Source organism: Panthera tigris, chromosome D1, assembly GCF_018350195.1.
Source record: "Panthera tigris isolate Pti1 chromosome D1, P.tigris_Pti1_mat1.1, whole genome shotgun sequence".
In the NCBI taxonomy this organism is placed as follows: Eukaryota; Metazoa; Chordata; class Mammalia; order Carnivora; family Felidae; genus Panthera; species Panthera tigris.
This window is the reverse complement of record NC_056669.1, coordinates 70,116,548-70,141,088: the sequence shown is the minus strand read 5'-3', so window position 1 is coordinate 70,141,088 and position 24,541 is coordinate 70,116,548. Positions and strand designations below refer to the sequence as shown.

The 24,541-nt window shown below is 36.7% G+C and overlaps 1 protein-coding gene across 2 annotated transcripts in view; it reads left to right on the top strand.

The window, feature by feature from the left end:
* The window catches only part of COPB1 (COPI coat complex subunit beta 1), a 39,666-nt gene that overhangs the window by 3,815 nt on the left and 11,310 nt on the right, over positions 1–24,541 (top strand). For both annotated transcript variants that reach the window (XM_042958314.1, XM_007083243.3), the window contains exons 3-16: positions 1,350–1,579; positions 2,210–2,379; positions 5,404–5,518; positions 6,749–6,841; positions 9,649–9,786; positions 12,329–12,448; positions 14,274–14,381; positions 14,471–14,617; positions 16,271–16,416; positions 17,640–17,736; positions 18,826–18,986; positions 20,077–20,197; positions 21,442–21,669; positions 21,824–22,003. In XM_042958314.1, the coding sequence (XP_042814248.1) occupies positions 1,350–1,579; positions 2,210–2,379; positions 5,404–5,518; positions 6,749–6,841; positions 9,649–9,786; positions 12,329–12,448; positions 14,274–14,381; positions 14,471–14,617; positions 16,271–16,416; positions 17,640–17,736; positions 18,826–18,986; positions 20,077–20,197; positions 21,442–21,669; positions 21,824–22,003 (2,054 nt within the window). The remainder of the gene's footprint in view (positions 1–1,349; positions 1,580–2,209; positions 2,380–5,403; positions 5,519–6,748; positions 6,842–9,648; positions 9,787–12,328; positions 12,449–14,273; positions 14,382–14,470; positions 14,618–16,270; positions 16,417–17,639; positions 17,737–18,825; positions 18,987–20,076; positions 20,198–21,441; positions 21,670–21,823; positions 22,004–24,541) is intronic.

Genomic DNA, 24,541 nt, shown 5'->3' with positions numbered 1-24,541 from the left:
CCCTTTTTTATTTTATTTTTTTTAATTTTTTTTTAACGTTTATTTTTTTAAATTTTTTTAACGTTTATTTATTTGAAATTGGTCTGTTTTAAACAAAAATGTTTTTTTTTGTTTTGTTTGTTTTTAACAAAAATGTTGACACTAGTGAGATGGATAAATTTGGCAAGAACCTTTACTGTGATTTAGTCCAAATATTTGAAGATATTCTCTATTTTGCAACATGTAAAAATATCATACCAAGCTAGTAATAGATAAATAGCCTTAGGGGGCTAGAGAGAAATTTTGATTTACCTGCTATGATTCTTCCAAAGCTTAAATTTTTTCTGTAACTCTACCAGCTGGTCATTCACAGTCTCTTGTCTCTTTGGCAACCACAAGAAACTCTTGATTTGATAGCCACTGAGCTCTAACTGCTGGAACTATATTTCTAGTTTTATTCTGTTCCTCATGATAACTCCTTGAAATTATTAAAAACTTCTGTCATCCCTCTTTGTTGTTCCATCTCCTAGGTAATTTATTTCTGTGATCTAAACAGTTGTATTGGTGTACTTGCCTCTTACATTCCTGCCTTCAAATTTGAGATACAAGAGATTTTTACCCTAAATTCTTCAATTTGCAGTGATAGTGATATGAAATTATAGGTTGTTTTGCATAAAATAGTTTAGAGTATAAATTGTTTTACGCTAAGTAAGGACAATAAACTTATTTCTTAAACGTGTCATCCTTAATTCTAAATAGTGGCTTTTCCTCTAGTACATTGTAATTTTCTTCCAGTTTCTAAGGTGATTTCTTAAGATCCTGAAGTTTTATAGTCTGTAGAAATATGATGGGATTTTTGAATTAATCTAGTGTATTAGTTCCCAGCCTTTTGAGTTTGAAGATCTAATGTTGAAAAAACTGCCACTGATCTTCCTCCTCCTTCCCCTCATGATAGTGGTTGTAACTTTGATTGAGGAAATACACACTAACTAAAAGCCACTTTGAATTCAGAAGCACTTATCTTAACATCTATTTACACTTTGAAAAATAGCTACATATGTGTTTGAGAAATGCATTGTTTGGTATACCTGTAGATTCATGGCTTCTGCAGTAATTCCATGGGTTAGGGACCAGAGATCTAATCCAGTGCCTTCATGTTATATGTGAAGTATGAGGTTTGGAAATAAATGACTTGTGTAAAGTCATTCAGCTTATTTGTGGCAGAGATAGGCGGGGAGCCCTTGCCACTCTATTACATTACCTTTATTGCCATTACTGCTAATAAAGTGAGAAAACGTTTTCTTTTGTTAATTGTAAAATTATCTGAGGAATTTTCCTTTGAAATGTGTGGTTTTTTTCTCTTTAATCAGAAAAAGGAGATGTGAAGTCAAAGACTGAAGCTTTGAAGAAAGTGATCATTATGATTCTGAATGGTGAAAAGCTTCCTGGGCTTCTGATGACCATCATTCGTTTCGTACTACCTCTTCAGGATCATACCATCAAAAAATTACTTCTAGTATTTTGGGAAATTGTTCCTAAAACAACTCCAGATGGAAGACTTTTACATGAAATGATCCTTGTTTGTGATGCATACAGAAAGGTAAACCAAACCATGGTTATTTCTGATTATTGCTTTGATTTTTGATTGTAAAATTGGTGGAATGGGCTTAGTTTTAATTTTTAAAATTGGATCTTGGGTAAGATAGAAGTTACTGATATTTGGAACTGAAGTTGTAAGTTACTGTAAAAAGTTTTGTTAATTTCTTTGGACATTTTCCATACATTTTTATGTGTTCTTAATAAAAAATAGTGACACGTAGAATATGAGACATTGCTATGATAAGTAAAAATTGATTTGACAGGGGCACCTGGGTGGCTCAGTGGGTTAAGTGTCCGACTCTTGATTTCGGCTGAGGTCATGATCTCACAGTTCATGTCAGCTATCAGAGCAGAGCCTCCTTGGGATCCACTCTCAACATTTCCCTTGCACATGTGTGTGTTCTCTCTCTCTCTCTCTCTCTCTCTCTCTCTCTCTCTCTTTCTCTCAAAAATAAATAAATAAACTTTAAAAGAGAAAAATTGATTAGATAGGAATCTAAAGGAAATGGGTAATCTAGGTCTTTTTCCTCAAACCTACTTTCTTATTTTTTACATAGGAAAATTTTACACTTAAAAATTGTGTGTTTTGTAAAATGCTGGAACTCAATATTTCATATTTAAATTTTATCAGGATCTTCAGCATCCTAATGAATTTATTCGAGGATCTACTCTTCGTTTTCTTTGCAAATTGAAAGAAGCAGAATTGCTAGAACCTTTAATGCCAGCTATCCGTGCTTGTTTGGAGCATCGACACAGCTATGTTAGAAGAAATGCTGTTTTGGCCATCTATACTATCTATAGGTAAGTAAAGGTATACCTGCGGCTTAGTTTTGTGAGGATTGTTTAGTCTTTTAGCCTGCAGGTTCCAAAGCAGTTACTTGGAAGTCATATGTCTTTTACAGGTAATGTTTGGTTTGGCTTGAACAGTATTTTTTTCTTAATATCATTATATTGTCATCATTGAAAAGATCTGACAACACTGGGTCCTAGTTTCTGTCTGACAACAATATGCTGATATTGAATGACAGTAGCTCCCTTTAAATAAGTTGTACACTCTCTAGTTTACAGTGCCTGTCATTCTTAACTGTAGTAACTTCAGTGCGCTTAATTAATTTATTAACTGGTTTTGACCAGTTAACCTGTTAGGTCAAGTTAACCCTGTAGGTTTCGAGTTTTTTGACCCTGTTTTTGAATTCTCTTTATGTGGAATGTGGTTCTTGTCTTTTTACCCTTAGAGGCATAAGGAGGGAATTTTTTAATGAGAAAGGTTGCAGTTCTCAACTGACTCCTGTTCTTGGAAAGCTGAAGATTTTGGACCTTAAAAATGATTCAGAGAACCAGTTAGATAAGGCTAGAATGCTTGGTTTTTACAATCACTGGTGTCAATCCATTTAGAAGTAGGATGAGATTTTTGTAAATGTCTTTGTACTTTAGGAGTTGATTGTTAGGTAATTTCACAGTTCTCTTATTATTACATGAGATTTTGTTATCTGTTAGGGAAGTGGTATTCTGGTTAATAATGTAGAGTTCTTTGTAAGTTACTGTACAGACTACACAAATATCAGAATTTAAACCAGATTGCACACACAGAAATTAGTAAATTTATAAGACAGTTGGAAATTTGAACACTGTATATGATGATATTAAGGAATTTTCGGTTTAAGGTATGATAATGGTATTATGATTACTTTTTTTAAAAGAATCCTTAATTATAATATGCTGATATATTTACAGAAAAATGATAAGTGGTCTGAGATTTGCTTCAAAATAACATGGGAGGAGAAGTGGGCAGAGGTGTAAGTGAAACAAAAATGATTATAAATTAACAATTGTTAGGTGATTTTTTTTTTAATTTTTTAAAATTTATATCCAAATTAGCATATAGTGCAACAGTGATTTCAGGAGTAGATTCCTTAGTGCCCCTTACCCATTTAGCCCATCCCCCCTCCCACAACCCCTCCAGTAACCCTCAATTTGTTCTCCATATTTATGAGTCTCTTCTGTTTTGTTCTTCTCCCTGTCTTTATATTATTTTTGTTTCCCTTCCCTTATGTTCATCTGTTTTGTCTCTTAAAGTCCTCATATGAGTGAAGTCATATAATTTTTGTCTTTCTCTAAATTCACTTGGCATAATACCCTCCAGTTCCATCCACGTAGTTGCAAATGGCAAAATTTCATTCTTTTTGATTGCCAAGTAATACTCCATTGTATATATATACCACATCTTCTTTATCCATTCAAACATCGATGGATATTTGGGCTCTTTCCATACTTTAGTTATTGTTGATAGTGCTCCTATAAACATGGGGGTGCATGTGTCCCTTCGAAACAGCACACCTGTATCCCGTGGATAAATGCCTAGTAGTGCAATTGCTGGGTCGTAGAGTAGTTCTGTTTTTATTTTTTTGAGGGATCTTCATACTGTTTTCCAGAGTGGCTGCACCAGCTTGCATTCCCATAGGTGATGGTTTTTAAGCTAGTATTCATTATTCTATATACTGCAAGTACTTAATTTCCAGAATAGGAAGTTAGTAAGTAAATAAATATAGTGCATAATTAATAAAATTCAAGGTACTATTTTTTTTTCTGATAATTTAAGTTTATTTATTTCTTTTGAGAGAGAGTGTGAGTGAGCAAGCAGGGGAGGGGCAGAGAGACAGCGAGAGAATCCTATTCAGACTCCATACTGTCAACACAGAGTCTGACATGGGGCTCAAACTCACGAGATTGTGCCTTGAGCTGAAGTCAGGAGTTGGACGCTTAACCAACTGAGCCACCCAGACACCCCTCTGATAATTCTTTTTTTTTTTTTTTAATTTTTTTTAATGTTTGTTTATTTTTGAGACCGAGAGAGACAGAGCATGAGCAGGGAAGGGGCAGAGAGAGAGGGAGACACAGAATCTGAAACAGGCTCCAGGCTCTGAGCGGTCAGCCCAGAGCCTGACGCGGGGCTTGAACCCACGAACTGTGAGATCGTGACCTGAGCCGAAGTCGGACGCTTAACCGACTGAGCCACCCGGGCGCCCCTGATAATTCTTAATGAAGAATCTTTTAGTACCTTGAGATGGTCATTATGAGCATTGATGTTATATTCCTGAAGTATATGAAAGACAACTATTAGAGATACTCAGGTGATAGATAGCATGTGGAATAAGTCACCTTTTTCTTTATTGAACTAGAAAACGTATAATTTGATAATTTAATAGATGAAAATGTAAGTTTGTGATTCCTACCCACGATTTTTTTTAAATTTTTTTTTTTAATGTTTACTTTTGAGACAGAGACAGAATATGAACGGGGGAGGGGCAGAAAGAGAGGGAGACACAGAATCGGAAGCAGGCTCCAGGCTCTGAGCCATCAGCCCAGAGCCCAACGCAGGGCTTGAACTCATGGACCGCGAGATCATGAACTGAGTTGAAGTTGGACACTTAACCAGCTGAGCCACCCAGGTGCCCCTCCTACCCACAATTTTAATTGATTTAAAGTTCTAAAGGCAGGGCACCAGGGTGGCGTGGTTAAGTGTCTGACTCTTGATTTTGGCTCAGGTCATGATCTCATTTAATGAGATCGAGTTCCATGCTGACAGCATGGAGCCTACTTGGGATTCTCTCCCCCACTCTGTCTGCTCCTTCCCTGTTCATGCTTTCTCTCTCTCTCTATCAAAATAAATAAAAATAAACTTAAAAAAAAAAAAAAACCTTTAAAAAAAAGTTTCAAAAGGTAAAACAATTGATAGTGTTATAAAGCTTGATAAAGATTAATTTTGAGTTACTAAAATAACAGTAGTTTTTTATTAAATATGAATATTACCTGTTTTATTTCAAGGAATTTTGAACACCTTATACCTGATGCTCCTGAACTGATACATGATTTTCTAGTGAATGAGAAGGATGCAAGTTGTAAAAGGAATGCATTTATGATGCTAATTCATGCAGATCAGGTGAAGTACTTTTTAAAAAATACTTTTGTGTCTGTAATTCAATGAGAATTAAAAGTACTACATAGTCCTAATCAAATTTTTTAGTAATTTTGTTTATAGTAGAAGTGTTTGTATATTTTGGGGTTTTTTTTAGATTTTTGAACTTGATTTGTGTAAAATAGTTTTTCTTAACCCCTCTCCCGACTATTGCTTATACATATACTTTTTTTTAAGTAAACATTTGAGAGATATTTAATAATAGCCACTTGACAGTTTTTCCAGATTGAAATTATTATGGTCCTATTTTGTGGCACTCTATTTTGGGGCTTTGAACCTGTTTTTCCTTCTGTTGATGTAGCTCTAAAATGGCTTAACAGAGAAAAGTAGTAGCTTTGTATAGGGTTCGCCCTGAGCCTGAAAGAAGCGTGGCCTTCAGCATAGATGTGTATCCTTATTAGGCTCTTCAAATTTCATAAGTTGGTGTCAACTCTACATCCAGCTCTGCTGGTACTGAAAGTGAATGGGTCTGCTGGTGGCTTGGCAATGACTCTCCATACTTTGGTGGCATCTAATCTTGGAATTTTTGCTATCCAGTATTACCAAAATGTGGAAAATAATATGCTTGAAGACTGAAAGATAGGGACTCTATCCATTTCTCTGGAACCTAGATGCTGTCATTTCATCTTTGTGAACAAGATTATAAGAAAGCTGCTTATTTAGGCCAGGATGTTTTGTCCTCTTGTAGTGTTGGTTTTGTTAACCTGTATATTTGGTGTTATGCACTTTACCTACATGGGGGCTGGTGGGGGGGACATAATCAGAAAAAGTTCGGTGAAATTTTCTGATACTTTTGCTGTAGAGATACTGTTGAGGTCATAGTTTTCTATATCACACATTCAGTATATGAAAATCAATGAGATTTTTCTTTTAGGACTTAGAAATAGGAATAACTATGCACCTAAATAGCTGGTTTGTTTTGATTGTATGGGTACTCTGAGTCATATAACACATAGTGGTTTTTCTTTTCCATTTAGGTGCTAGAAAATTCAGACCCCAGATTTGTGGCCCATTTCTAGAAAATGTGTTTTTCTTAATATTTATGTGTTAACCTTTTTTCCCCCTTCTTTTAATTTTTCTTTGCCCTGTTTGCCTCATTTGTTTTATATTCAGTTGTGTATGTTTAAGGTTGCACCAATTAAGTCCTTTTATTGAATGAAGTGGAATTTGATAAATACATTTTTATTTTGTTAGGATCGAGCTTTGGATTACCTAAGTACTTGCATTGATCAAGTTCAGACATTTGGAGACATTCTTCAGTTGGTTATTGTTGAACTAATTTACAAGGTAAGACTGATCTATAAGGGGTAAAATAAACTTCAGGAGTTTAAGACAAGGTTAAATCATCTCTTTCTGGAATGCTGCTTATTTGCTGGGATAATGTTTTAGTAGTAGAAATATTTTATAGCATTGCCTGTGAAAGTCTTTTTTTTTTTTTTTCTTTTCCCTTTGGTTTATTTTGTTTTCCAAGCACTTCCTGTTTTTCTAAACTTCCGTAAAGAATTCTATTAAAAACTCATGGCTTGACCCAATACAGCTGCAGAGAAATCATTGTGCACTGTTCCGTAGCTGAATAGATTGTGAATCAGGCTTTGGAATAAAATTCAGGTCTTTTCTTGAGTACACACCAGGCTACTTTGGACATCTAAAAACAAACCAGAAAAGCTTTAAATACTTACTGTGTTCCTTGTTTGTAAAAGAGAATAGAGAGACTTTAAATATGTCAATATGACATTGTAGGCCATTAAAACTAGGTAAGAGATTTGGGTTTTAAAATGAAGTGCTTTATTGGAAACAGTTAAATTTGATACAGCCTTAGAAAGAATTGATTGCATCTTAATATCCTGATAAAAGATGTAATAGCATCCAGTTTTGCTATTGATACCATTCATTGGAGGACAACAAAAATATACATCAGGAATGACTTTGCTAAATAGGATGACACTAACAAAGTACCTAGAGCAGACACTGCTGGTTACAGCTGTCTTTGATTCTGAAAGAAAAGAGCCCCTTTCCATACGGGGTACCAGTCATTTGGAGCTGGCATTTAAGTTGAAACCAGAGCTGTAAATATATACAGTAAAACCTTGGTTTGTGAACATAATTCATTCAAGAAACATGCTTGTAATCCAAAGCACTTGTATATCAAAGTGAATTCCCCATAAAAAATAATGGAAACTCAGATGGTTCATTCCACAACCCAAAAATATTTATATAAAAATGATTATAGTACTGTAACATAATACAAAGTAATGAAGAAAATACAAAATATAAAGAAAAATCAATTAACGTGCATTACCTTTGAAAATCTCCATGGCTAGTGTCAGGGAGACAAGAAAGGAGGGTTATTGTGTAGGATGACTTTCACTATCACTAATAGAATCACTGCTACCTATTGGCTCAATCGAATCTTTTTCTTTTCATGCAGCTTTAACAAGGAACCTATCCAGTGACACTTGCTTTTGCTTCCTTTTGAGGATTTTGCGGAAATGTGACATTGCATTATCGTTAAACAGATTCATCACTCACACTGCTATAGCCTTATTTGGGTGGGGCTTTTCTATAAAATTTTGCACTGTTTCCCACATTGTACACATCTCCCTAATCTCTTTTGAAGTGAGGTATTCCTCTGCCTTTTTCTCTTCCTCTTCTCAGAGGAGATGCAGATGTAGCCTTCTTATAAAATCTTGCAGGTTTGGCTACTTGTATACCTCATTCGTACTTCTCGATGATTTCCTTCTTAACTTCCACTGTAATCATCTCCTTACCACCTTTCTTTTCAACCTTTTTCTGCATGGGGCCCATTGTATATGCTCGCAGGGATGTTGACTACAGTATAGTGTTAATAAACTCTTGTCATATAGTGTATTTAATGTAACTTCCAATAAGGCAACAAAGGAAAGGGTCTGTATCTGCAGGCAGCCTGACCTAGAATGAAGCAAAGTATTCCTAAGCTTACTCTTGTATGGAAAAGCAAAGGTCTGTTCGTAGGTGCTTTGAAGTGACAAAAAATACACTAGTGCCAGTTGTGGGCACCTTCCAACATTCTGAAAAATCACTGATTTCTGCCAAACACTGTGGCCTGAGATGCATCCGAGCATGGAAGATGATCACTCACAATCCATCATCGAGAGAGAGAGAGAGAACCATTGGCTCAATTATGATCATGTGACATTTGGTGTCACGTACTACTCATATAGCAAGACTTCGCTCGTTTATCAAGTTAAAATTTATTAGAAATGTTTGCTCATCTTGCAGAACAAGTTACTTGCAATCCAAGGTTTTACTATAGTTCCTGATTAATTCATTTTATGGTTTAGAGATGCCACTTAGGTTCTCAAAAATAGCGGTTCTCTGCTATTCAGAGACTTCTTTGTCTAACAGAGTCCAGGTTATAGTAAAAGGGAATAGTTTCTGAGTCTTGCCTGAATGAGAGAGATTTGACTGTACATATGTTAGGAAAATCTGACAGAAATACCAACATCAAAAAAGAAAATATTTGCTTTATAGGTAAAGGTATTAAAATATATTTAGGACAATATAGAAAATTAGTTGTCTCCACAGTATGGAATATAGTTCCCAATAAGAGGTAGTAGTACTTAAAAAGGGGGTTATCTTTCTTGCTTTAAGAACAGATATTTTCCTTTTATTAGCTATTGAGATTGATATCCGTTATGTTTTCCTTTTTGGCATTACATCTGGAATAAAAATTTAGAATCAAATTTAATATCACTTGGTTAATAATTTGTCCTTGATTTTGTTACTCTACATTTTCTTTTTCTATTTCATTTGTGTATAGTATGCATATCTTTTATTATAAACCATTTGAACACCTTTTGTGAGAGTATTTATGACTGAATGAATAAATGAATGAGTACCTATAACAATTATCCAAAGTAAAACCTATTTCTTTCTGAAATTACCAGCCACAATGTCTCATCTCATGTTGGCTGACATCTTCAGATGCCCTTATAAGACTATTCTTAGCTTTCAGATGATAAGAAGTAGCATCCCATAAGCTGACACCTATAAAAAATCTGTTTGAAAGCAAGTATCCCTGAAGTCCGTTGAAACCTAAATGTTTCCTTCTCCAGGTCTGTCATGCTAATCCATCAGAAAGGGCTCGTTTCATTCGCTGCATCTATAACTTACTACAGTCATCTAGCCCTGCTGTAAAATATGAAGCCGCTGGAACATTAGTGACACTTTCTAGTGCGCCCACTGCAATCAAGGTACTGCTTATTTCTTTTGGTGCCAGTTTGATGATACGTATGCTGTCTTAGCACTATGATTTAGTGGCATTGCAGTTTACTATGTGATTACATGGCACAGAGACAACAATTTATAAATGTTGTGAACTTACTAGATTCCTTACATACCCCAATGTTGTTTTCTTCCTTCCTGCTTTCATATATATATGTGGGGAGAAAGAGTGACAGAGAATACTAATATTTCTGGTTTCTGGAGAATGATGAAGATTTTAAGATCACTCTCCATACTTTAATTACATTAAAACCTAGATCTGGGAAATGAATTTTAGATTCTACATGATGGATCCTAAAAAGAGTACATATTTTCAATAATGGAGTATTAAGTTTTCTCTTTAATTTACTGTATCAAGACTGCACGATGAACCTCTAATATATTCAGAGAATGAATTGTTCTATAAAGCCAGCTTGTATAAATAGGAGACTTGATTCCTTTAGCTGCCAATACTTAGAAGAAAAAATTTTCTGGGACACCTGGGTGGCTCAGTTGATTAAGCGTCTGACTTCGGCTCAGGTCATGATCTCATGGTTCGTGGATTCAAGCCCTGCATCGGGCTCTGTGTTGACAGCTCGGAGCCTGGAGCCTGCTTCTGATTCTGTCTCCCTCTCTCTCTCTCTCTCTCTCTCTGCCCCTCCCCTGCTTACACTGTCTCTGTCTCTCAAAAATAAATAAATGTAAACAAAAAAATTAAAAAAAATTTTTTAACTCTATTTTGAAATAATTTTAGACTTACAGAACAACGAAACAACAAAAGATGTAAAAGTAGGACAAAGTTCACCCTTCACCAGCTTCCCATAATGTCCGTGTCTTGGATAGCAATTGTATAATTGTCAAAATTAAGAAATTCCCATTGGAACAGTAATATTGTTAACTAAATTATAGACATTATTTGAATTCCACCAGTTTTCCCCACAAAAATGTCCTTTTTTGGTACCAGGATTCAATCCAGGATCCCACATTACATATAGTTGTCATGTGTTAGTCTCCTCTAATCAATGACACTTTCTCAAGCGTTTTCTTGTTTTTCATGACATTGACACTTGAAGAGTAGTGGGTGGGTCACTTTGTAAAATGTCTGTCTCAATTTGAATTTGATGTTTTCTTATAGTTAGATTGAGGTTATGCGTTTTGGGGAAGAATACTGTGGAAGTGATGCACTTTTCTCAGTGTATTAGATCAAGGAGTATGTAATATTAAGGTATTATTAGTGGTGTTAACCTTGATCAGTCAGTGAAGATGGTGTCTGCCAGATTTCTCCACTGTTGAGTTATGATTTCTTCTTTTGTAATCAGTAAATAACATGAGGGGCTGCTGGGTGGCTCAGTCAGTTGAGTGTCTGACTTCAGCTCAGGTCATGATCTCACAGCTTGTGAGTTTGAGCCCCATGTCAGGCTCTGTGCTGACAACTCAAAGCCTGGAGCCTACTTTTGATATTCTCTCTCTCTCTCTCTCTCTCTCTCTCTCTGCCCCTCCCCCTCCCCCACTCACACTGTGTGTGTGTGTGTGTGTGTGTGTGTGTCTCTCAAATAATAAAACATTAAAAAAAAAAAACTGTAATCCATAAATAACATGGGAAGATACTTTGAAATATCCTATTTCTGCTCAGACTTAAACCAAATAATTTTAGCATTTCTGTACAGCAATTTTTTTTTAATGTTTATTTCTTTTGAGAGAGAGCGCATGGAGGAGGGTCAGAGAGAGAGGGAGAGAATCCTAAGCAGGCTCTGCACTGCCAGCACAGAGTCTGATGTGGGACTTCAACCCACGAACCATGAGATCATGACCTGGGCCGAAATAAGTAGTTGGATGCTTAACCGACTGAGCCACCCAGGCTCCCCTGTACAGCAGTTGTTAATGTGATATTTTAATGGTGGTTTTCTATTTTCCTCATTTTACATTTAGTAATTGGAGTTCTGCAAGGAGGAGCTGTACTTTTTCCTCCCTCCCCCTTTCTTTCTCTCTTCATATTAGTATGGCTATTTCATTCTGTATATTGTAGTCATTATTATTTAATTTTATTGGTCATGTTATTCCAGCTTTGGTCATTGGGAGCTCTTTCAGGTTGTTCCTTTGTCCTCTGCTTTTAATGAGTCAGGGTCATTTTTATGGTCTTAATTTTTCTGTACTGTAATGCAGGTGTGTTAGACTTTGCACCTAAACTAAAAGATACTCAATAGCTATATTTTAGGGAATACTCTGTCTGCTTTTTTCTACCTTTTCCTTAGTTTCGACTCTTAATTTTTGACTGTTGGTATTTCTACCTATAGCAGCAGCCCCTTTTCATTATTTTAATTTGTGATGCTTCTTAACTTTTTTAAACTTGAAAATAATGAAATTTGTTAGAATTTAGGAAATAGAGGGACATATTCCTTTGGGGAAAATACATAAAGTTTTAGTACAGTAGTAGTGAATATATTTTGGCTTCCTAGGGGCTTTTTTTCCTTATCTTCAAATTCTGTGTTTAAGATGGGTGTGTGCTTAAAACATGTTTCTTTTTTTATATAGGCTGCTGCTCAGTGCTACATCGATTTAATTATTAAGGAAAGTGACAACAATGTAAAGCTCATAGTTCTGGATCGATTGATAGAGTTAAAAGAGCATCCTGCTCATGAACGAGTACTACAGGTAAACATTATCTGGAAGAGAAAAATCCTAGATAAAATCTTTTTCAAATTGAGATAATACTTAAGCCTTGCTGTCTTGGTTAACATAAATTCTTGAATCGCTCCTTGGCCTTTTGGCTAAGATCAAGTGTAGTAACATAAATTCTTGGAGACTGGGCAGTTTAAATTTTGGTCAACTAAGCTGTAACTTTTGAATCACCATAGTCTTTTGGGGTATTGTCTTTGCCATAAAAAATTTTTTTCTAAAATGAATTAATGTTATCTTATATCCTATTTGTACTGCATTGGATATTCTTAGTAATAGAAATACACGCATTTTAATTTGGATATAATTGACAGTTTGTGAAAAATAATTATTCCAATTGATTGAAAATAAAAGGTAATTGAATTGGGGGCACATGGGTGGCTCAGTTGGTTGAGCATCTGACTCTTGATTTTGGCTCAGGTCATGATCTCACAACTCGTGAGTTTGAGCCCTGCTTTGGGCTCTGCACTGAAACTGTGAAGCCTGCTTGGGATTCTCTCTCTGCCCTTCCCCTGTGTGTGTGCATGTGCTCTCTCTCTGTCAAAATAAATAAATAAACTTAAAAAAAAAAAAGATAATTGAATTCTATGGAATTATCAACATACCTATTTAATCTGTGAGAATAATGATTGTTATAAAAGTAAAGCCCCATGACAGCTAACTCCAATGCTATCCCAGATCAGAGCAACAACAAAAAATTTACAGGACATTTTTGGGACAGTTGGAGAAATGTGCATTATAGACTGTGTATTAGTTAATATCATTGTTCCCAGTGTTAAGTTCTCTGAATTTGATCATTGTACTGTGGTTATGTAAGAGCTTGTCCTTCTTTGGAAGTGTACACTACAATGTTTAGGGGTAGAGTTTGATAAAGCATATGCAACAGAATTAACAACTGGTGAATGTAAGTGAAAGTTACACAGGAATAGAGTTTTAGAACTTTTTTATCAGTGAAATTTTTTTAAATAAAGTTTTAAAGAAGTAAAATCATGTGTAAATTAGTTTTGCTATATTTTAAACATGTTTTTAAGTTTATTTGTTTTGAGAGAGAGTGCACACATGAGCGAATAGGAAGGAGGGGCAGAGCCCCTGACAGCGTGGAGACCGATGCCAGGCTCAGTCTCCTGAATTGTGAGATCAAGATGTGAGCAGAAATCAAGAGTCAGATGCCTAAACCGACTGAGCCCCCCGGGTATCCCTAGTTTTGCTATATTTTAAAGTACATTCCTTTAAAACATAACATCTTCCTGCAGAGCAAAAATAATGTTATCACATTTAATGAAATTATTGATAGTTTCTTAATATTATCCAATGCCGACTCCAAAGTCAGGTTTTCCCAGATGTCCCTGAAATGTACTTTTGTTTAGCTTGTCCAATTCTTGACCATATGGCTTACCTGATTATGTCCTTATGTCTCAGTTGGAGCACTATTTTTTTTTTCATGACGTGGGCTTGTTGAAGAGACCAGACCAATTGTCCTGTAAGATGCTCTTCCTTGTGGGTTTATTTAATGACTTTCCAGTGGTGTCATTCAGTTTGTTTCTCTGATTCCTATATTTCCTGTTAACTATATGTTTGATCTAAAGCTTGATAAAGAGTAAATGTTTGTAGTTTGCATCCTATGTGATATTATATACTTCATATTGCATTACATCAGGATACCCCAGATATCTGGTTCTTCTACCACTAGTGATTGTATTATTGATTAAAGAATTAAGGTGGTGATAGATACCCTATTGTGTGGTTAAGATTTTTTTCTGTTAATATTTGTGTTAATTCTGGAGTTTTTGTTCTTTCTCAGGATCTAGTTATGGACATCCTGAGAGTATTGAGCACACCAGACTTAGAAGTACGCAAGAAAACTCTGCAATTAGCACTGGATCTTGTTTCTTCTAGGAATGTTGAAGAGGTAAAACAAAACTCTGAAAGAAAGCACTGTTGTAAGCTGTCAGGCCAAACATGGTATAATTCCCAGTTAACTTTTATTTGGTTCTCTAGCTGGTTATTGTTCTGAAGAAGGAAGTGATTAAAACAAATAATGTGTCTGAGCATGAAGATACTGACAAATACAGACAACTCCTTGTGAGAACATTGCATTCCTGTTCTGTCCGATTTCCAGATATGGCTGCAAATGTTATTCCTGTGGTATGTAATTCCAGTGACTTTAATTTTGAAATTCTCTAAAAGAATGAAAAGAGTTATGTAGCACTTAGACTCTGGAACTGTCTAGTAGATTCACTAAATCTTGTGGTCAGACGGGATCTTGATGTTCACTGTTAAGCTTGGAAGGTTAAGGACTCTGACTTCTTTCTCTTACATCTACATCAAAAACGTAAACAGGGCGCCTGGGTGGCTTAGTCGGTTAAGCGTCCGACTTTGGCTCAGGTCATGATCTCACAGTCTGTGGTTTCGAGCCCTGCGTTGGGCTCTGTGCTAATAGCTCAGGGCCTGGAGCCTGCTTCAGATTCTGCATCTCCTCTCTCTGCCCCTTCTCCACTCGCACTCTGTCTCTCTCTCTCTCTCTCTCTCTCTCAAAAGTAAATAAGCATTAAAAAAAATTTTTTTTTTTTTTTTTTAATTAAAAAAAAAACCTAAACAACGGGGGTGCCTGGGTGGCTCAGTCGGTTAAGCGGCTGACTCTTGATTTCAGTTCAGGCCATGATCTCAACAATTCATGAGTTCAAGCCCCCTGTTGAGCTCTGCACTGACAGCGTGGAGCCTGCTTGGGATTCTCTCTCTCTTTCTCTCAAAAATAAATAAACAAACAAACAAACAAACAAACATTTTTTTGTTTTAAGTAAATACAGAAAAACACAGTGATGAGTACTTCCATGTATTATTATAATTGATGTTTGTTACAATTACCTGTGGCAAAATTATGCTGTGTATATGTGACTCAGTAGGGCAAATAAGTATTTATCTCAAATAGTTTTATCTGTTTACAAGTTGAAGGATTTAGGGGCACCTGGGTGGTTCAGTCAGTTAAGTGTCTGACTTCGGCTCAGGGCATGATCTCAGGGTTCTTGAGTTTGAGCCCCATGTCGGGCTCTGTGCTGACACTCAGAGCCTGGAGCCTGTTTCAAATTCTGTGTCTCCCTCTCTCTCAGCCCCTCCCCTGCTCACACTCCGCCTCTCTCTCTCTCAAAAATAAGTAAAACGTTAAAAAAAATTTGTTTTTTAAGTTGAAGGCTTTAGGGGAATCTGGGTGGCTCAGTCAGTTAAGTGGCCAGCTCTTCATTTCAGCTCAGGTCACGATCTCCTGGTTCGTGGGTTTTAGCCCCGCATTGAGCTCCGCACTGACAGTGCGAAATGTGCTTGGGATTCTCTCTCTCCCTCTCTGCCCCTCCCCTGCTCACTCTCTCAAACAAACAAACAAAAAAAAAAGTTGAAGGATTTAGTTATAGGAAAAATATATATACCTAGAATCTTTGGCTTCTGTCACTGTCAGATAAATGAAGTATGTTATTATAATTTGAAATTTTATCTTTGAACTTCAGATTTCCTCTGAAATGATTTTGCTTTTAGTTACAACTGAGGTGTATCCAATTAATTTATTTTGAGTTGTGTATTTCCAGCTTTTGTTTTATAGTGAGTTTTTTTGTAGTAAACTTGGCTGCACAAAAACCAGAAAAGACATTGTGACTTTGTTTATATAACAGTACTTGTCTCTCGACATTTTGTTACATCTTTGAAAATCATTAATTATATTTCTTGTGAATTTGTTTACTTCTTAAAACTTAGATAATTTTCTTTCTGAAAATTGTATAACTTACCTATTTTTCTTTTTTTTCCTTTCAGTTAATGGAATTTCTCAGTGACAATAATGAAGCAGCAGCCGCTGATGTCTTGGAGTTTGTCCGTGAAGCTATTCAGCGCTTTGATAACCTGAGAATGCTTATTGTTGAGAAGATGCTTGAAGTCTTTCATGCTATTAAATCTGTCAAGTAGGTTTAACATCTGTTTAAATGTAAGGTCAAGCAAGCATTTTACCGTTTCTATCTTTAAAGGGTCATTTGGTAGAAAATACAAGAGAGAAGAAATGAATCAGAACACTAAAACCAACATAAGTGTCATAGTAAACATCACCTTACCTTACTCTCTGTAAATCAGCAACCTATGGGCAGAATTTGTTTTTGTAGGTATGATTGACCTAGGTTTCTCTATCCGTATTTCCTCTAAAACATGGTGTATCCTAAAGTAGCGAAGGAACATATTTTTAAAGGGTATCACTTTTTGGGTATCAGTATTTATATCCCCCATTAGCATTTACTAAAATGAGGGATTGAAAATGCAGCCCAAATCTGACGTCATGCATTTCCCTTAAAATAGCTTTTGCTAATGAGAAAGGACTATTGCATCCAAACTTTGCTTCATTCAAAGCATCTGATAGGTGGAGTGTAATACACTTCCATTATATCTGCCTGGATAGAAAAGAAAGGACCATTGGAAAATTGTTTTTGTTTGTTTTGTTTTTTTGTTTTGCAAAATTGTTTTTATGATATGACAATGAATTGATATTTGTGGAAGTGAGAAAGATTTGCTTCCTTTGTGAGAAAACAAGTATACCTAAGTTATGCCTTCAGTGGCCATCATCTCTTAGAGCTTTAGTTTCTAAAATTTTTTTGAATAAATTTAATGAAAATCTTAGGGAAAAGGTGACTGAAGATTCTATTCAGTTTAACATTTTTAATTAGAGAATTGTTGCTTCCCTTCTGTTTTTGGGTTTTTTGTATTACCAATCCTTTGCACTCCTTCCTAATAGTTCTGTTCAGCATCTTGTCTATTCTTTTCAGTGGCTGTAATAAAAAGTGAATTACTTTTTACATCAAAGTAATACAGTTTTTATAGTAGTAAGTGATTAAAATAAAATTTACCTTAACTCTGTCCTAAATGGAGGATAACACCTTTCTGGGAAACATTTTGGTGTTTTATTTTTACTAATGAGTTTACCAGTTTTAGAATAGTTGTAATAATAATGGGTGAGAACACTTATTTTCTTTTTAATCCTTGTGATTTCTGGAGAGAATCAAAGAAACTTAGTGCCTTTATTACATTCTTTCTTAAAATTTCATCCATATACCCTTGGAACTGCAGAATCTTGTTGTTTTCCTTGAGCTTAAATTCACAGAGAACAATCTCTGCTTCAAGAACTGTGTTCTTCCGTTAGGATTTACAGAGGAGCATTATGGATCCTGGGAGAATACTGTAGTACCAAGGAAGACATTCAGAGTGTGATGACTGAAGTCCGCAGGTCCCTGGGGGAGGTATGTCTTACTTTAGAAAAAAACTACTTAAATGGTGGTATTTACTTCAGTAAATCTGACTTTTGTGTGGTGGTTTGCTTTCTTTCATGTTTTTAGTTAGTAGCGTCAGGGTTAAAGAACATTGAAAAATATGTCTTAATTACCTCTATAATTAAGGCTTAGAGGCTGTGGGAAATTAGGGGCATCCCTCTCCCTTGCATTGAGCTGCATACAGCATTGAGCTGCATACAGCATTGTCTGTATTATTTACTGTTTAGGGTAAGGTTTTATTTGAACAAGAGGTTCTATGTTTTAAAAAAAAGACTTGTAAAACTCTGTGCTAGCCTTTATGTTTTGAAAGGAGAATGTAAATATTATAAGAACTGGGCTGACATTAGAATATTTCTGTACTAAAACTGGCAGTGTTTCCTTATCCCACCATATGGTAGAATAGGAAGAACAGTGCTTGTCAGGAGACCTTGGTTACAGTTTCGCTTCTGCTGGTAATTAACTCGGACCTTGGATCTAAGTTTCTTAACATGACTGGACTTTAGGTTTTTCACTTATGAAGTCAGGGAATTGACAGTTAATGATTGAAGAGCTCTTAAGTTAGATGATTGGATTGGTATTGAGGAATAAATACATAGTAGCCATTTGGTTTTTTAAAAAAGGTAGTTGATGAAGTTACTATGTACATATAAGTCAGGTTTATTTCATTTTAGCATAGGTGCTGTTAGGGCTAGGATTGCAGGGGAAGGGATAGAGAAGAGGAGTAAGGCTTAGTGAGTATCTACTCTGTCTTAGTCACTGTCCTAAGCATTTTCCTATAAAGTAACTTGTATGAATAGAACTAAGATTTCCATTTAAGAGAGAAACTGAGACTCAAAGTAGTTTAATTAACTTGCCCAGAACCATTCAACAAGTAAGTGGCATTCACTCCAAAGCCCTGTTCTCCTCACTACATTGCCCAGGGAAGGAAAGAAAATTGAATGCAGAGTTGCAAAAATCCCCTCGGGGGAATTGCCTCCTCCATAGAAATGATTGAATATTTAAATACCATTTGCTTGCGGTTGATATTATTACTAAATTGATATTCCAATTGATTTTTAGATCCCAATCGTAGAGTCAGAAATAAAGAAAGAAGCTGGTGAATTAAAACCTGAAGAGGAAATGACTGTGGGGCCAGTTCAGAAGTTGGTAACTGAGATGGGCACCTATGCAACTCAGAGCGCCCTTAGTAGTTCCCGACCCACCAAGAAAGAGGATGAAAGGTAATTCACAGCACCTGTACCTTACCATCTGTACTGTTTAAGTTATCACTCCTGTGATAGGACAAATGGTTTTTCTCTGATTAGTTTGCTTTTTTTGACCAAAATGGAAATCTTAGCCATTTAAGATACTTGAAAGGAGGACATTTAATTTCTTTCTCCCAGGAATTGTGTTAATGGCTTGAATCTCTGCTTCTTAAAACTATTTTCATTGAAATAACTGTTCTGTTTAAAATTAATTTAGTCACATAGAAAATGCAAAGTAGAGGTAACTTTGTGAGTTTCATTGTCTGTATTAGTACTTGGGAAACATATTTTGAAGATTTTCCACTTCTAATTGATGGAATAACAATTTGATGTTTCTGCCTTATTTTGCACTCCCAATTTATAACGAAGATAAAAATGATGCCTAAAATTTTAACAGTTGTTTACTATATGCTAGGCACTGTACTAAGTAGTTTGTCTATTAACAACAACTTGTTGAAATGCAGTATATGATTATCCCCGTTTTACAGAAGATAACCTCAAATTCCTCTTCTGTTAGAAAAGTTTGTAACTTACCCATAGGGACACAATAAATAATAAGCTGGAATTTGAATGTAGCTCATTGGCTCCAGTACATACACTGGTAATCATTTTCTTTTTCCATATTCAGTGGCTCTAGCATCTTTTGAGGATAAGCTGTAAAACCATGTATATTTTCCTTTTTCCATTCTAAAAGCTAAGGAGGAAACTGAGAATCCTTTTCACTGAAGGGTGGCAATGAGATTGTTAAATAGGCTTATTGGAATCATTTCTGCAAAAACTGTATGCTGCTTAAGAAATGGTGGTTGGGGGGCGCCTGGGTGGCTCAGTCGGTTAAGCGTCCGACTTCAGCTCAGGTCACGATCTCGCGGTCCGTGAGTTTGAGCCCCGCGTCGGGCTCTGGGCTGATGGCTCAGAGCCTGGAGCCTGCTTCCAATTCTGTGTCTCCCTCTCTCTCTGCCCCTCCCCCGTTCATGCTCTGTCTCTCTCTGTCTCAAAAATAAATAAAACGTTAAAAAAAAAAAAAAGAAATGGTGGTTGGGTTTCACTTTTTGTGGTTGCTTTGCAGACCTCCCCTAAGAGGATTCCTTCTGGATGGAGATTTCTTTGTTGCTGCCTCCCTTGCCACAACTCTGACCAAGATTGCCTTGCGCTATGTAGCTTTGGTTCAGGAGAAGAAAAAGCAAAATGTAAGTTTATTTATCCTGCATTTACCTAGCAAATATTGAGTGTCTACTATATGCACTGAACAGTGAAGGACCTAAAAGGAAATGCTGAAGTTGTTGTCATTAAAGGGCTTATGGGGACGCCTGGGTAGCCCAATTGGTTAAGCATCTGACTCTTGATTTCAGCTCAGGTCATGATCTCATGGTGGTGAGATCAAGCCCTGTGTCGGGCTCCATGCTGACTGCGGAGAGCCTGCTTGGGATTTTCTCTCCCCCTCTCTCTCTGTCCGTCTCTCACTTGTGTGTGTGTGCATGCACACTCTCTCAAAATAAATATTTAAAACTATTAAAGAGCTTATGGTAATGGGGAAACGGACATAGTAATATAACGTTATTGTAAAATTGACAAAGTAATACGATAATGGTACCTTGTGGAAGAGATGTAAGGGTTTATGAAGCCAGTCGTTTGTTTGCTAGGATCAGTCAAGGCCCAGTGAAGGAAAGACCTCTCTCTCCAGTATTTTCATCTAGTCAGTCACTGTCTATTTTATCCCAGAAGTGTCTCTTAAATGGATTTTCATTTCTGGAAAACAGTACAGAAAGCCAGGGGGTACTGGTCTAGATTAGAAAGGACTAAAGAGAGTAACAGCCAAGTAAGATTGATGAAGCTGATCCTGGATCAAAAAAACAATAAAAACATTTTGTGACATTAGGAAAATTTATTTGAATATAAGTGTATAGTATATATATTTTTAGATTGCTCTATTTCTCAGGTGAGATAACGATATTGTGGTTGTATAGGAAACTGCCTTGATTCTTAAGACGTGTATGCTGAAGTACTTATGGGGTGGAGTACCTTACTTTCATATGGTTAGTCAAAAAAGGAAGTGTACACATACAGGTAGAATAAGAAAACAAATGTGGCATAATGTCAGCAACTGGTAAAATGTATCATTCTTTTAACTTTTCTGTAGTTGGAAATTTAAAAAAAAGATACCACTGGCATGTGAAGGGGTTAGGTAAGGGAAAACAGTTAAAAAGCCATTGCTATTTCAGTTGAAGGTTAATGAAGGTATTAGAGGGTGGCAGTTAAAAAGATAGGAAGGAAAAGAGTGTATCAAATATATGGCGATAAAATCTAAAGCATTTGAAATCTTATTTGAGTGAAGCGAAAATTAGGTTTATTCCTTGGAATATGAGTTATAATAAAGTGACATTATTGAATTGGAGAACCGTGACAATAATAATCCATTTCTCTTCTTTTCTAGTCTTTTGTTGCTGAGGCTATGTTGCTTATGGCCACTATCCTTCATTTGGGAAAATCGTCTCTTCCTAAGAAGCCAATTACAGATGATGATGTAGATCGAATTTCCTTGTGCCTCAAGGTCTTGTCTGAATGTTCACCTTTAATGAATGACATTTTCAATAAGGAATGCAGACAGTCCCTCTCTCACATGTTATCTGCTAAACTAGAAGAAGAGAAATTATCTCAGAAGGTAAGGTGTATATGATTAAGTCATAAAAGCACTTTGGTTTTTTATTTTGTTGATTTTTCTGTTCTCATATGTGAAGGCTGTCCCTGTAGGCCTACAGAAAGCTGTCTTCCTTTCTGTATTAAAGAGAGATGTGTGTACTGTTTCCTCAACACAGAAAGAATCTGAAAAGAGAAATGTGACAGTACAGCCTGATGACCCCATTTCCTTTATGCAACTAACTGCTAAGAATGAAATGAACTGCAAGGAAGATCAGTTTCAGCTGAGCTTGCTGGCAGCAATGGGCAACACACAGAGGAAAGAGGCAGCAGATCCCCTTGCATCTAAACTTAACAAGGTAACAAAATGTCAAATACATTGGTAAGTTATTTAAATTAGCCACTTAAGAAAGTAGTAGTTGGGCACCTGTGTGGCTCAGTCAGTTAAGCGTCCACTTTGGCTCAGGGCGTGATCTCACAGTTTGTGAGTTCAAGCCCTGCATCGGGCTCTGTGCTGACAGCTCAGAGCCTGGAGCCTGCTTCAGATTCTGTCTCCTTCTCTCTCTGCCCCTCCCCCACTTGTGCTCTGTCTCTCTGTCTCTCAAAAATAAATGTAAAAAAAAATTTTTTTTAAATTAGTATTTAAAAAAAAAGAAAGTAGTAATTAGGAAGTGGCTGCTCCCATATTTTTTTAAACAGGAGTTTGTTTGTTTGTTGGGGGGTTGGGGAGGATGCAGAGGGAAGAGGGAAGAGAGAATCTTAAGCAGGCTCTGCACTGCCAGTGCAGAGCCCAATGCAGGGCTTGATCTCAAGACCATGAGATCATGCCCTGAGCATGATCAAGAGTCGGACACTTAAACGACTGAGCCATCCAGGTAGGTACCCCTAGTCTCACTGGTTTTTTTTTAAACATTTATTCACTTTTTGAGAGACAGAGACAGAGAGTGAGCAGGGCAGGGGCAGAGAGAGAGAGACACAGAATCCGAAGCAGGCTCCAGGCTCCAAGCTGTCAGCACAGAGCCCGACGCGGAGCTCGAACTCACGAACTGTGAGATCATGACCTGAGACGAAGTCGGATGCCCAACTGACTTAGCCACCCAGGCGCCCCATGGTCTCGCTGTTTTTTAAAAGAAAAATAACTTGTTACGCAGCATCAGTTTTTGTCAAGTCACTGTGATCAATAGGTTCACGAAACATGAATTAAACTCAAGATACTGGGACGCCTGGGTGGCTCAGTCAATTAAGCATCCGACTTCAGCTCAGGTCATGATCTCACGGTTTGTGTGTTCAAGCCCCACAATGGGCTGTCTGCTGTCAGAACAGAGCCCACTTCAGCTCCTCTGTCTCCTCTTTCTGCCCATCCTCTGCTTGCGCGCATGCATGTGCACCCTCTCTCAAAAATACACAAACTTTAAAAAAAATAAAATGCTTAAAACCTCAGATTCCAATAAAGTATTTTACTATACAGTAGTACTGTAAGTCCAATAGATGGTTTTATAACTTGTTCCAGTTGTTTGTGGAATCATAGACTAACACATAAGCTGGGAGATCCTAAAAGATTAACTAAAACTTTTAAAGGACAGGGCTCTGGCCTCTACTCTGACACCCTGCCCTCAGTTTCTTCTGTCCCCTGTTACATTATATTTTTGTAATGCTTGTTTATTTTTGAGAGAGAGTGAGCACAAGCTGGGGAGGGACAGAGAGGAAGACAGAGGATCTGAAGCAGGTTCTGCACTGATAGCACAGAGCCCAATGTGGGGCTCGAACTCACAAACCGTGAGATCATGACCTGAGCCAAAGTCAGATGCTTAACCAACTGAGCCACCAGGCACCCTTTGTCCCCTGTTATTTTAAACAGTGTGACCCCACTTTTTTACATTCTTAGTATTTTGAGTACCATATAGGATTTTATTAGGACAACTATTCTTAATACATAAATTCACAAATCAATGATCTAGTTCACTCCTTTCATCTATTAGGTGAGAGTAAACAATCTCAAATTGATTGGTTCTAGATATGGTTAGTAGCAGAATTGGAACTACTGAAACACTTTCTCTCCCTTATAATTGGGAATTGACATCAACAATATTAGAGTTTTTAATTGTTTTTAATTAATTTTTTTAAATTGTGATATAATTTCCATAAAATCAAATTTATCCTCTTAAGTATTCTTTTTTTTTTTTAATATTTATTTTGAGAGAGAGAACATATGTGCACAAACAGGGGAGAGGCAGAGAGCGAGGGAGAGAGAATCCCAAGCAGGCTCCTCCCTGTCAGCACAGAGCCCAGCACAGGGCTCACACCCACCTTGAGATCATGACTGAGCTGCAATCAAGAGTCGGACACTTAACTGATTGAGCCACCCAGGCACCCCAAGCCTCTTACAGTTCGGTGGCACTGAGTATATTCACATTATTGTGCAACTGTCACCAGCATCCATCCATCCCCAGAACTTTTTTCATCTTGCAAAGCTGAGACTCTGTGCCCATTGAACAATAACTTCCCATACCCGCCTCCCCTCAGTTTCTGACAACCACCAGTCTGCTTTTTATCACTATGAATGATTGTTCCAGGCACCTTATATTAGCAGAATCATACAGAATTTGCCCTTTTGTGACTGGCTTATTTCACTTAACCTCTTCAAGGTTCATTCATGGTGTAGTATGTGTCAGAATTCTTTTTAAAGGCTGAGTAATATTCCATTGTGAATAATTGTTTATCCATTTATCTGTTGATAGACACTTGGGTTACTTCCACCTTTTGACTGTTGGTGAATAATGCTTTTTGAACGTGGGTGCACAAATATCTCTTTGAGGCACTACTTTCATTTCTTTTGGATTATACTCAGAGGTGAAATTGCTGGATCATAAGTCCCTTACCAAGTGTATGATTGGCAA